The sequence below is a fragment of the Trachymyrmex cornetzi genome, unplaced genomic scaffold, assembly GCF_001594075.2.
Source record: "Trachymyrmex cornetzi isolate Tcor2-1 unplaced genomic scaffold, Tcor1.1 scaffold156, whole genome shotgun sequence".
NCBI classification, from domain to species: Eukaryota; Metazoa; Arthropoda; class Insecta; order Hymenoptera; family Formicidae; genus Trachymyrmex; species Trachymyrmex cornetzi.
In genome coordinates, this window is record NW_017296157.1 from 2128906 (window position 1) to 2143281 (window position 14376).

At 36.1% G+C, this 14376-nt stretch overlaps 3 protein-coding genes across 4 annotated transcripts in view; 1 reads left to right on the forward strand and 2 right to left on the reverse strand.

Annotated features, from left to right (window-relative positions):
• Positions 1-806, reverse strand: part of HtrA2 (HTRA2-related serine protease) — a 3250-nt gene extending 2444 nt beyond the window's left edge. The window contains exon 1 of the mRNA XM_018503206.1: positions 375-806. Within this exon, the coding sequence (XP_018358708.1) occupies positions 375-790 (416 nt within the window). The 5' untranslated portion in view covers positions 791-806. The remainder of the gene's footprint in view (positions 1-374) is intronic.
• A 1533-nt stretch (positions 807-2339) lies between these two features.
• und (methionyl aminopeptidase und) lies at positions 2340-9195 on the forward strand. Its single transcript, XM_018503274.1, has 6 exons — positions 2340-2535; positions 3991-4065; positions 4192-4517; positions 5310-5714; positions 6222-6489; positions 6584-9195. The coding sequence occupies exons 1-6, from the start codon at positions 2391-2393 to the stop codon at positions 6787-6789; spliced, it is 1425 nt and encodes a 474-aa protein (XP_018358776.1). The 5' UTR covers positions 2340-2390; the 3' UTR covers positions 6790-9195.
• The window catches only part of LOC108758369 (uncharacterized), a 67261-nt gene continuing 60087 nt past the window's right edge, over positions 7203-14376 (reverse strand). The window contains exons 7-9 of one of the 2 annotated variants that reach the window (XM_018503277.1): positions 11822-11981; positions 10068-10239; positions 7203-9328 (exon numbers count right to left, since the gene is read on the reverse strand). In XM_018503277.1, the coding sequence (XP_018358779.1) occupies positions 9242-9328; positions 10068-10239; positions 11822-11981 (419 nt within the window). In that variant the 3' untranslated portion in view covers positions 7203-9241. Of the gene's footprint in view, positions 9332-10067; positions 10240-11821; positions 11982-14376 lie in introns of both variants that reach the window. The other variant, XM_018503276.1, reaches the window with a different exon arrangement.

Consider the following 14376-nt stretch of genomic DNA (forward strand, 5'->3'; position numbering starts at 1 on the left):
TATATATATATATATATCTAATAATACATATATTAAAAAATTAAGGATAGAAGTACTAAAAGCATCCAAACCAAATGTTATATCGCTCATTTATAACAACAACAATGTAACTAAAAAACCTAAGTTTCCCAAGAAATATGTTTGAATATTTTGAATCATTAAAATTTTGTAATATTAATTTGAAAATATAATTTTTGTGTAATAACTGATTATAAAGAAATAAAGGTACATTCTCTCATTTAAAACATATTCTTTCTTTTCTTCTTTATATTTTCGTTTTTTTTTGTAGATAACTAAAAAAATGACCTTTTAGTTGTGTTGTAGTAAATAAGCGATATATAATGTCGTCATATGTCAACTTATGAATTGTTTACCTACTGCCATCCCTGATTTCAATGTACACAACAGCTGGTGCAGATACCTCCACCGCGTCCGCTATAAAATTAAACTTGTCCCTTTTCTGGTTGCCGTCAGACAAAGAGATGGCACGAACGGAAGGAATCGGAACGATCAGACTCTTGATTCCTTGTCGGATGTTATCTCTCCAGTTGTACAAGGCATAGCCGAGACTTGTCGCCGCAACGAACGCGGTACAGGTTAGAAGTCTTCTCGCTCCGTCACTGAATATTGTTCGTCCATGCTGCAGATGCTGTTGCTGCTGTTGATGCGAGTGGAACGTCCGAGTTCCAGCGTGTTGCTTGGCAAACACGAAAGTCGCGAGTCGCGAGATATTCGAGTTGCTCGCTCTCGCCAAACAAGTCCATCGCACGAGCGACCAGGATGACGCCATCTTAAAATTGCAAGATTTGCGAAATGCGAGGCGAGCCGGGCAAGCAGCGAGCAATTGGTAAAGGGAGGATCCCGTTTGCCTACAGTTCTGATTGTACACACCACTCATATCAACTGGTGCCTAGTAATTTTTCACTGTTTTGCCAATGAGATTATTTTATTTTTAAATTGGCCAATCAGCGATACATGTCTGCAATATGCGATGTGTGCAATCGGAGCCCTCCCGGAAGGAAGAAATTGTTATTTCGTGCTGGCAGTGCTGGCACCCAGTTAACTCGCAGTGATTTCAAATGTGAATCGTCGAATCTTCGCGTTCAATCGTCTGCTAAGCACGTCGGTGGCTTGGGCGTCTTCGGTAAACCTCGTGCGATCTCCTCGCGCTGATTGGTCGAAAAATCAATGGGTTCTTTCCAATTGCAATATCCCTAGACACATCGTGCACATGGCGACCAGGGCACCTATCATGGAATAAAGTCGTAATGGATTCCGATCGGAATTATTCCGTTTTCCCTAGAAAACACAATAGAAATCTAGAAAATAATTAAATAATTTCGATCGAAATCCATTCCGATTTTGTTCCATGATAGGTGCCCAGGCTGCGTTCGGATTCCTACCTGGGTGCTCTCCGGATGTCTTCTTCTTCTTCTGTTTCCCCTTGATTGGTTTTCCGTCTCAAATATAGAGACACGGTACCATGCGAAAATAACGGATCTAGTTGATCCTATGAATAACCTCCTCGGGAAGCAGAGGTCTCAATTGATATAATATATATCTTTTCTTAGAAATTAACTTGGAGTTCTTAACACTGCTTCTTCGGATGTTATATCATCCTTGTAGTTTACCGAACATTAAACAAGGAAGACATGACAGGGGGTCGATTCTGTATCTTCGAACAAGGTGAAAATTACAAAAGTGAGCAAATTTACTAGGTGTTGAATGAAATTCAATGAAATTATCAGTGTTCTAATAAATTAGCTCACTTTTGTAATTTTGGGAAGGCTCCGATTGCACACATTGCATATTGCACACATGTGTCGCTAATTGGCCAATTTAAAAATAAAATATTCTCATTGGTAAAGCAGTGAAAAATTACTAGGCACCAGCTGATATGAGTGGTGTGTGCAATCGGGATTGTAGGCAAACGGGATCTCCCGTAATTTTCACCTCGTTTCAAGATACAGAATCGATCCCCAGAGTATCAATCATGAAACTTTATCCCTAGGATGGTAAGTGAAAAGTGAAAAATTTCTCCATTAATTTCAATGGTAAAAATTTTCCGCAATTTGTGGCTGTAGCACGTATCATAATGCAAATTTATTTATCAACAATGTAGAAAAATAATTTTTTCTTCACATCTATAATTATGTGGTGTACTACGTCCACTTTCGATGATACGATTTTATCGACGAGACGGGGGTTCACGAAAACGGACGTGGTACGTAGTTCCCGCAGCTCGAAAATGGACGTTGGTGCCGCTAGTGTACAGGGAGTTAGAAGCATTACAGGAAAAAGACCGAGATGGCCGCTCTCAGGTTTCTCTCTGCTTATACTGCGCCGACTGTGCCTCTGTGGTTTGCCGTTATTCGTGGTTATTCGCAAAAATGGCGGCCGTGCTGGACGAGGTTGGCAAATCCGCTGAGAAACTCGTGGACGAGGAGAAGAACGAAATCGTCGACGAGGAAGACAAAACTGGAGCAGCAGAGGCGTCGAAGAAGAAAAAGAAGAAAAAAAAGAAGAAGAAGGCCGGTAAGTTGTCCTTAAATGACGAACGTGTCAGTGTCACACCTCGATTTTTTGCGGTACGCAATCCCCAATTGATGATTTAATGAATTTTCTATCCGCATCGCGATAGAACCGGCCACGAAATTGTCGGGACAGTTTGCTCAATTATTCTTCTAAACGTTCGTAAACTATTCATGAGATTTTGTTTAAATCTGCACAAATGGCGCGAGTACGTTGTTGATCATTAAGGTATTTGTATTTAAAATGGAGTAATGTAAACTCTTCTCTTGAGAAATTTCAAAGTTTATGGGAATGGCTTCTTCGAATGTAAGGTGACGTGGAAACATTTCGTGTTTATGTGCATTGATAATTATCGTATTAAATGATGAAAATTCGATCCTGTGTTGTTATCGAATTTTATATATAATTATAAAAGATTCAAGATCTTTTTTTTAATAATTGAACTAATGTACATTTTTTGTACTTAGTAAAATAAATACATATTTGGCATATTTGGCAAAAGCAAGAAGAGTTCTAGTGCAGTTCAGTGTGGAAATAAAAAACCTCTGTTTTTTGTAGCTGCCTAAAACTTTCTCTGGATTACATTTTCTTTTTGTTAAACTTCAATAACTATATATTTTATCTTAAGTACGAAAGTTATATGTTCAACTACAAAGAACAATCCTAAGCTTAAACATGTGACTTTGAAAATAACGAATTTGAAACAAATTGTATGATATTGGAACATTGCAACTTACGGAAAGAACACTAATTATAAATTTTAAACTCCAAAAAATTCATATATAAGTATATGTATCCAAAGCCAACATGCATATACGAGGGTTGTGAAAGATTTTGAGCCTAACATAGAAACAAGTATTTTTTAAATTCAGTTTTATTTTTTAACATAGTCTCCTTTTAAGTCGATATACTTTTCCTAGCGATGCTCCCATCCCTTTAACCCATTTAAATAATAGTTAGCGTCTTGCTCTGTAAAATAGGCTTCTACAGATGTGATGATCTCGATGAAAATCTGTCCTCCGAGCCAAACTAGCAATGATTAATGCCCAATTTCTTCACTTCCAGATAAGTTGCGGATAACCTTATCCAGGAGATATCTCCATTATATTCTGGGAGATGTCTTGGATCGAGTTATCTAGAGGTGAAGAAATTGGACATTTCTTACATTTGAAAGGCAATACGTGCAGTCGCGATATTCGATTGTTTCCATTTTTATAAAAACATTGACATTGACTGGCACAAATGACTGTCAAATAACAACTGAGCGTCCACAATTTTTACAACACACACATGTACGATTGTAGTACCAAACAATGGTTTTGATGAATCATGCCATTTTCATATTGAGGCTTATAACTTTTCAAATGACTCTCGTGTGGGTGTAGTATATATATATATAAAAGAGAAATTGTGTTATTGATTCTCTATGAAATATTGATAATGGAAATATTTGTACAGGTGCTGGAGAAGCTAGTGCAGATGTGCCAGAAGGAGAAGAAGATAAAGCTAAGGATGATGATGCAGTGGCCGAAGGTATTGTCAGTAACCTCTAATTCTTCTATATTCTTATAATAACGATAAGCTGAAATTTAACATTAAATGGCTCTTGATAAATATTCATGCCACAATGATGACAAATTATTCGGTTGAAATTTTTAGGTACCACAGAGGTGACAGAGAACAACGGTGAAATCGAAGAAGTCAAAAAGAAGAAAAAGAAGAAGCGTAAACCCAAAGATAAGGGAGGGGTTAAGCAGCAGACAAATCCACCGACTATTCCTGTGTCGGAATTGTTCCCGGATGGTAATTTTCCAGTGGGACAAATAATGGTTCACGGACCTGCCGGGGTAGACGACAGGATGGCCAAATTACGCTTCACGAGCGAGGAGGCACGCGCCCTCGACAGAATGCATAATGATATTTATAATGAAGCCAGACAGGCAGCCGAAGCGCATCGACAAACTAGAAGGCATATCATGAACTGGGTATGTAAGTCTATGTTACTGCGAGAAGATATGTTATGAATTCTCAAAGTTACATGAATTTTTAAAATAAACATTGAACTATATTTGTTGCGTAAACAATACAAAGACGTTTTATAGCAAAAAAACATAAACGGTACAGTGTAACAGCGAGAATTTTTTATTTCTATTTAATATTGACAAACAACAAGGATATAATGATTCACTGTTATTAGGCTTAATCTTTTTTGTACACTGAATTGCACTAATAAGCTCTACAATATAGTGGAGCACACTATGCATCAAAGAGCGAAGGTGTCCTAGACAATGACACTTCGATGCAAAGATTATACTGTTTTTTTTTTGTTGGAGACTCGCTAATTAGCAAATGCTGTTTTTAGGAAAGAATCAGAAAAACAAGTATATTGTTTGCCTTTCGTTTCTCCGTCAGACAAAGTTTCTTATAGTTTAGTATAGAGAAATCGCGCTCCTGTATATAACTCACTGGATTACTCTAAAATTTTTTATCTCACTTTTGCTAAACTTCAAATATATATCTATTTTATATAAAGCGTATTCTAAAACTTTTAAAGTGAATCTCATTCTGAAGAATGGAATCTTAGTCTTAAAGATACAAAATTGAGCCATTCTTTTCAAGACTAGCTTAATTTTCATTCTTCAAAGTGAGGTTCCACTCCAAAGAATTTAGAATAGTAAGTCAGCCACAAAGAATAGACCTACTTATAATCTGCTTATCTTAGAAAACACTTGAAATCTCGCGGTTTTGCAAATGTATTTCTTTAATGAATTTCACAGATCAAGCCGGGAATGACTATGATAGAAATTTGTAACGAGCTGGAGGAAACCGCTCGGAAATTGATAGGAGAGGATGGTCTCCTGGCTGGATTGGCGTTCCCGACCGGTTGCTCCCGCAATCATTGCGCGGCTCACTACACTCCAAACGCCGGTGATCCAACTGTTCTCGAATACGAGGACGTCACAAAGATCGACTTTGGTACTCACATTAATGGGCGTATTATTGATTGTGCGTTCACTTTGATTTTTGATCCCAAATACAACCCGCTGATTGAGGCTGTTCGCGACGCCACCAATACCGGTATCAAGGCTGCTGGTATCGATGTACAATTGTGCGATGTTGGTGCTGCTATTCAAGAAGTTATGGAATCGTACGAGGTGGAACTGGATGGTAAAACTTATCAGGTATGAAATATAGAATGTTATATATATGCAAAGTGTAATTTTATTTGGTTTAATTAATGTTTTTTTCTTGATTTATGGTTATCTAGTTATCTTTGAACAACATATTTTATCAAAAATATTTTATAAGAATATAATGTGACTATCTTTGAAAGCAAGTCACTTAATATCTTTTTTCATAACATGGCTAAAAAGTAAGGTATTGAAATAAAAAAAATGCATTTTATAGGGGATGCACAATACATTCATAACTCCTGATCAAAATTTCAAGATAACGTTAACCTTCTTTATTAAAAAATGTCAAATATCAAAAAAAGCTACTTTTTAAGTATTAAACCTCAAATCTTCTCCTTAAACCTCATATCTTGGAAATCGTGCTAGAACTTTTTCGCCTGCGGCATTGTTTTCAGCATCCAAAAATTTATAAAAAACACGTAGTCCGGTCCAAAGTAATTTTTTGCTGTAAACTAGTGTAATCATTCAATAATCATTTAATTGAATCTTTTGCAGGTGAAATCAATTAGAAATCTGAATGGCCATTCGATTTCACCTTACCGCATACACGCCGGAAAAACGGTACCGATAGTTAGAGGTGGCGAAGCAATTCGAATGGAAGAGAACGAGTTCTACGCGATTGAAACTTTCGGATCTACTGGTAGAGGCGTGGTTCACGATGACATGGAATGTTCACATTACATGAAGAGTTTTGATGCTGGTTTCGTGCCATTGAGATTGCAGAGCAGCAAGTCTCTTCTTAACACTATCAACAAGCATTTCGGTGAGAAGCCTAAAGATATTTGATTAGTTTAAAAAAGCTTTACTCAACAACAGATCTGAAAATTTGAATACTCTTCATTTTATTCGTGTTTTAGGTACTTTGGCTTTTTGTAAACGTTGGTTGGACCGCGTCGGTTGTACCAAATACCAAATGGCGCTGAAGGATCTTTGCGAAAAAGGTGCCGTAGAAGCGTATCCGCCGTTGGTCGACGTCAAGGGCTGTTACACTGCTCAGTTTGAGCATACACTCGTTCTGCGTCCCACATGTAAAGAAGTCATTTCTCGCGGTGACGACTATTAAAGCGCAACCATTGTTTTACATGAATTATTATCGGATGTCAAGATGTATTTTAATCTCGATGTAACATCATTATCGAAGCATCGAATACTGCAACGTTTGATGCGAAAAATAATCATTGTAATACGTTAGTAACGACATTTCTGAGTGTACTATCCTTTGGTTTTTTCTCAATCGCAAAAAGGTACCAAGTAGTAAGATTCGACATAGACGATAAAAGCGTATATACCAACAACAATCTAAAACACCAGGTGTTTCCATGCGTGTCGTTTAAATGTCTTCTTCGTATTTCTAATTTTTTTTTTATTTCTAATATATGTATTTTAAGAAAAGGGTCTTCGCTGTTATATTTCTCGCAACGTTTTTTTTATCCACTTTATTACTGGTTCCTTACACGTTGGAATGGAAATGACGGGGTTGATGTTTAGTGTTGAATAAAATATATTTGGAATCCGAGATTTTATCATTGTGACGATCTCTCTCAAGATCCTGAATATCTTGATTAAATTTATGTTAAACTAAATATGACAAACGTAAGTTAGCATATACATACACGTGACAACTGTACAAAAAGAAAACGAAAGTATCTTCCGTTTGTGGCTCCTCTATTGGTTGGATATACGGGTATATTTTCTTAAATGCGAGTTATATATTATAAGAGCTTTGTGTGGATCGCTTGATAAATTAAAGTTGTAACAAACTTAACGGTTTATATTATTTTCGATCTAGTGATACTGCGCACCTTTGTAAGATTCGTCAAATGTAATGAGCCACAAAATATAGTTAAATTTAATGTCGATACTTAAATACGATTAATAATAATTGCTACTATGCAAGGCAGATGTCAGATTTGTCTTACTGCCGTGTAACGAAGTACAAGAACACATGGTCCCGCGGAGTCCTGACTTTATTCGTCTCTTGTCTCCTAGCGGAAACTACTTTTACTTTCAGGTGGCATCACTTTCATGTAATCATAACGATATAATTTTGTCATTCAATTCTCAGAGATTATCTAAAAATAATGTTAAGCTCCAGTTGATCTGTTCATAGCTGCTCACTGTATCCAGATGTCATCGCGACAAATCGGTAATTTTAACAATGAATTATGTGATTAGTTGCATGTTAGCTTCACGGAATCGGTCCTACATTTATCGTGAACGAGTTTATTTATTTCATAATGTAAGAAAATGAAAACAAAGTAATGCCACCATCTAAGCTTCGTACAAAATACATTCTATCTACGTGCCCGAAATCGCGTCGAAGATCATGGAAAACATCGTCGTGACTTTCTGGAGAGAAGGGAAGGGATCGCCTTCGACACGAAGAGAACTCTTACACAGACGTGGATACGTATCGAGGATATCCGGGCATTCGCGATTCATGACTCCTGCTTGAGCGATTAATCCTAAACGCGGCGCAAAACGAATATTATTTTGTCTGTAACGAAACGATAGATTTTATTATCAGTGTGTAGACAAATATTTCGAGAGCGATCCTTGCAAATATCCGCCACTGGTGATTTTTATGACATAATTTGAATATTCTCAAATTAAAAAAAAATTTAATATCGCTCAAGATCAAAGGCTCAGAGCAGAGACAATTTCCCATTTGAATAATCGGCAAACATCATCCACAATTAAATTCTTTCGCGTTATCTCGCCGTCAATCTACAACTACTATCTATTGTCGATCTGTTCTACTGTGCTATCCCGTCGCTGATACCTTCGCGACGAAATCTCCGTCCTCGTAAGAAAAAATACGTCGATTATTGTATCCGAGTCAACGTTAGCACGTACAATATAATTGGATTACCGCGATTACCGCATATAATAACGTGTTGACATACTAATTGGTCGTCAAACGCATACTAAGCTCGACTGATCTACTATTAAACGAAGACACGTGGTTGGTTGTTGATTGTATTGTACATTGAGATACCCGATATGCGTTTTATGAGAACCACTTGCGTGCCGCTTGATCCGGGATAATTCGCACACGACACTATAATTTACGGCGTCTAAACTGGCGCGTCATAAAGATAGTCTTTAATTTTCAAGACACGATGTCATTTTGGTTCTTTGTGTTGTTTGGGAATGATTTTACGACGGATGGCGCGGCGATATGACGCGTTAAACATCCACGAAATGTTCCTCGAGATAGATCCCCAGCGATCCTGCTCGTGATAGCAATCAAATGCGCGCTCGTTACGTTCCATCGTGTTATCTTAACGCCTAATATTAAGAACTAACGCCTGTTACAACACGCGTCTTTCGACGCGCCAAATGACGCCGTTAATAATCCTTGTGTCAAAGAAATCTTATCGGGTTATGCATATGTACACTGATTGCAATCGATAAGGCGCTGAAGGATGAAATTATGAGCCGCCCATTCGAGCGGATCGTCCTCTTCACCCAGGCGCGACATCGGTTTGCGCGACCTTCGATCTTCACCAACTTCACTGGGACTCGGTGCGCGGCCTCAGCTTCGCTCTCGCTGTTATCAGAAGGTTGCTCGGCGGCTCCGTCGTCGCTCGCGATTGCTCCTGCTATAAAAAAATTAATTTAATAAAGAAATCAGCGTAAACAGAGTTTAGCTTGATCATAAATTGCATATTTGAATTGGAATTATTTATATTTATGCATCTTCTGTTATTTCGGTCGAATTTTATAAGGTGTCGAATGATCGATAATCTTTAAAGATTTAGAATTCAGAATTTGAAGATTCTAGCGAGGAACTATAAGGTGTCAAAAGATTGATAATCCTTGAAGATTAAGATTCATTGGTTTCCTACAATAAACTATTATATTTTTAGGTTTCAAATCCTGACATCTGAATCTTTACATTTCCAAATTCTCGAAAGAAACTATTCAGTTTTTTTTTATGCTTTTATTCTTCATTTTATTAGAATTCTAATCCTTCACTTTTAGAATCCTTAAATTTTAATGGGCTTTCTATAATAAACTATTACCTAAACTTTAAGTCCAATTGACCAATCACAATCGAATGTAAAAAAAAATAATGGTCAATTCCTTATAACTTAAGACTTAAAGCTTAGATAATAGCTTATTATAGAAAGCCCATTAAAATTTAAGGATTCTAAAAGTGAAGGATTAGGATTCCAGTAAAATAAAAAATAAAAGCATAAAAACAATAGTTTCTTTCGAGAATTTGGAAATGTAAAGATTCAGGGGTGTCAGGATTTGAAACCTAAAAATATAATATTTCGATATAATAATTTCACAAAGTAAAAGATTAGCTAATTACGCCCTATCCCGAATTACCGTTAGTTGAATGTGTCTTGCTCTCTGCTCGATCGCCCTTTGCAAGGCAGTCCTGGGATCGTCTTTGTAGCTTTCCTCACGGATCCTCTCAGCTTCCCTCCTCGATACAGCTTCCCTCTGTTTCTCCAGAGCACGTTGCAACTCACTTTTCTGGTTCAAGACGTTCTTGCCGCTGCAAAAAAAAAAAGGAGAAGCGTACATTTAATGAATCCGGGACAATCCTTTTTGATTAAAAAGTAAAGCGGTTTTCGTAATAACGATAAGATCTCCAGAGTGTAAAAATTGAAGTATTTTTTAGAGAAATGCAAAATATCAAAAATAAAATCGAATATACGAAATAAAATTTTGAAAGAAATTCTTAAATAAATAAGACACCTGATTCTTAAATAAATAAAATAAGATTTTGTATGCGCATAGTAATAAAGATACATTTTACAGGACAGATAAGAACGGGTCGTAAGATTACGTTGTAATCTTGATCGCAAGTGAAGAAACCACGCGTGCGAATTGGCGTGAATTACGTGCCAAGGTAAAAGTCGGTAAGCGTGAACCGCTTAATTTCATCGAAGCGTGAAAAATCACAGGTGCGGTGCGTCGAGTATGAGCGCGATCACGTACTGATTAGACGTAAACAGGGATTTAATGTGGAAACGTATTTGATGCTATCACGATTGACCGCGATCGAAAATAAGTATACGTAATCATGTGAGATATAATGTTTTATCAAGCGAAATTTGAACTCGCACGATCTGGTACTCGATCACGCTCGGATTAACGCACAATAAACATATATTCGTTTTACGGTAGCACCAGCTTTCATCAGGAAGTTTTACACGTTACTAATCGGCTTTCCATTTTCATCGCGAGTATTAATCACCTCTCCTTGTATTAATTAATAGTATTAATTAATTTTAAACGCACGAGAGAAGCGATAAAGTATTTACTTTAGGGAGGATCTCTCTCTTTCGTTCCGGCCTTACCGCAGACGGAATAAAAGAAACCGTCTGCCTAAATAAAAAACTTCTCGTCAAGAATTCAGTCGAAGAATTAATGAAATAAAATATATTCAGAGAAACTTTACATAATGAATTTATTAAGAGAAATTTTATATAAAAAAAGACTAAGAAAAGAAAATATCTTGCGATTAATTCTGTCAGTAATTCTAGCAGAAAAGGAGCAGTAACATGTAGCGTTTCTAATTTAAGTTTCCAATTTCTAGTTTACGTCATTATTTAAATCGAATAAAAAGTTTTTATTGAACTTGAAGAAATTATAATTTATCTCTATGTGCGCGCTATACAATATTTTTGTAGAAATACTATTTTCAACCTTATTACAAAATTGTAGCTTAATTATATTAACCACACGGAGAGAATTTTCTTTTATATAAAATTTACCCTGAAAATATGGTGATCGTGGTACAATACAATATTTTAAAGATTTTTACTATGCATTTCAATAAAATTGATCAAACTTATTTTATACTTTATTGTAGTTTTATTAATGAATGAGAGAGATTTATATTAAAATTCTTTGAAATATTATATATTATATATTATATATTATACACACACACACAATGTTGTCCTACGACTATCATATTTTCAGGGTAAATTCTAAGAAAAAATTCTCTCCGTGTATGTTGCTACATTATATTGCGTTATGTTGATTTAAATCTGTCTGTTATATTATAAAATAAAAACAGGAGGGGCAAAGTAATTTCGTATTTTAAATTTTGAAGGAACTCGACTTACATTTTTTGGTTGAAGAGTAACTCCCTGTGAAGGTCTTTATGATTAGTGGAGATAAGGCAAGGGTTATATGGTTTCCTTGGCAAGATCAGACCGTCTGGTCCCATGTGAGGAGCCGGTGGTGGTGGAGGCGGTACGCCCAGAACCGGTGCCATTTTTCTTCCTGAAAAAGAAAATACAAATTCGATAACGATCTCCTGAGACTTAAACGGTATATCGTATTTGCATGACAATCGCGAGCACCGCTTTTTTGTTCTAATAAATTTCCAATCCTCATACAAAAAATCATTTCGCTCTTCCAAGAATTCGAGAGGATAAGTCAAAAATAAAATTGTATTATCGATAAAATATCATAGACGTTTAAATCGTTGAAATTGTTTATGTTATAAACATTATTATTAATATTAACAATAAGAAATCTATTCGTGCTATTTGCACTTTTTGTAATCAGCATTTTTGCTTTCTCTCTTTTCAATGCTCGAACATATATTTATCTTATTTTAAGTGTAAACATTTTTAGAGATTTCAAGCAACGCGAACAGATTTAAGATTAATAATATATAATATTACATTATAAATAATTGAATAAATAATATTCAATTTTCCCGAGCTGTTAAAAAAATGAGTTAGCCTGTCTTTATTGCTTAACGTCTTTCGTTTGTAATAGAAGTAGTCGCGTGACTGAAGTTGAATAGTATCGTTCACTCGGCTTTTTAGCCTCATTACAAAATTGCAACGTACTTACATTATGAAATTTTAATTAAAGAAGAATTTTTTAACGCTTCGGAATAATTGAGAGAACGGTAGGCGAATATTTCTCCGGTAATCCATCCATAACTGAAGATTAAGTAAAGTTTTATGAATTGTTTTCTTCTCGAATAATTTTCTTCAGAATAACGGCTCGACTAATGCACACGATCACTCCCAAGTTGGCGAAAGTACAGCTCATGATGTAAGAAGACCAGGAATTAATTAACATTGCGCATAATGACTGCTGAATATAATTTGGAGCAAATTTCTGATCAGTGGCAAATTTCTAATAGCGCAGCTTTATATTAATTTATAAAATTTGGTGCCAATTTCTGATGTCGTCCTTATCCAAACAACACACACGTCCAAAAACGAAACATAAGATATCTTAACGACACCTGAAAGACATCTTATAAATACATTAAAAGACAAAAAAAACCGTTTTAAAGACATCTTTAAGACATCTTATGTCTCGATTTTGGACTGTTATCTGAGTACTTTGAACTGTGCATCCTTGAAATTAGTTCACCTGGTCTTTTTAACGACGCATCCTGTGATAAGTATTCACCTTCTAACAACGCTATTCTCGCTCTGACTGAGCTACCCTGTTCACACATCGTCGTGGTATCGCGACTTGTGAGACACTTCCTCAGTACGGGAGACATATCAAAAAGAGAAGTTCTATACACATTTGTAGGGCTTCGCGGATATAGTCGCGTTAATGGGATCAAGGGGCCGCGCAAATGGAATAGTCGTGGCTCAAGGTGAAACAAACGGTGTGTTTCCGTTGCGAATGAACCGGGTCGAGCGTTTTAACCCTCTTTCGTTAGATCTACATTCGAAAGGCACGCGAGAGACACGACGAGTCGCTTAGATCTAAGATACGATTAACAATCGGACAACTTTCTCGGCGTCAATATATAATAATATCAAATACAGACGATAAATAAAGGAGAGCTTAGCAAGGCTGCCATAAAACGTAATCAATTTCCAATATTGTTGAACATGGATTACAGATCAAAAATACAGAAGATCCGAAATATCAGCTGTGGAAGTTTTTGGGATAAAATTATAGGTTTTGAAGAAAATTATAGGTTTTAATGAAGATGTTTATCAGCATCAGATTATGAAGATCTTTCTAAGATATCTATGAGCATCAATATTATTAAGTTGCTTGTAAATTTAATTTATGATATTACTACTCTAGTTCTATTAGGATTGCGTTTCAGAAAATAAAAATTAAATTTGGCGCGCAGTTTGCAGGATTGAATATGAGTACATAAATTCACACTGAATTATTTAAGCACTAAAGATTCAACTTGATCGTTTAGGGCTTTTGTTTGTTGTATTCTCGTTACAGTTTTAAAAGATACTTGTTAGTTCAATACGGATGAAAAGGATGTGATAAAATTATAAAAAAAGAACTGGACAAAATGATTACAAGGACATGACGTTCGTCTTGCGTGACCAATCGTTCGTTCTACTTCCGTTCCCTTTGCCGGAGAAGACGCAACGCGTTTCCAGATAAAAATCGAATCGTTTCGAAATCGTAGCTTCATACTAAAGAATCATGCAACGATATTTTGTTCGCTGAGGGTTCCACGTCACGATTTTCGTTGGTACGCGCTCAAGAGGTTCGCTTTCTGATAATAATACATTTGTCGTCCGTTGCTTATCATCGTTTATTCAAGATTATTTATCACGGTCCTATTAGATTGATGCAGCATGTCATTTCCGTGTGCCTGTCACGATAACGTTGTGAAATTCCCAGTCAAGTTGAAAAGCTAAAATGACGCCATTCAATTGAC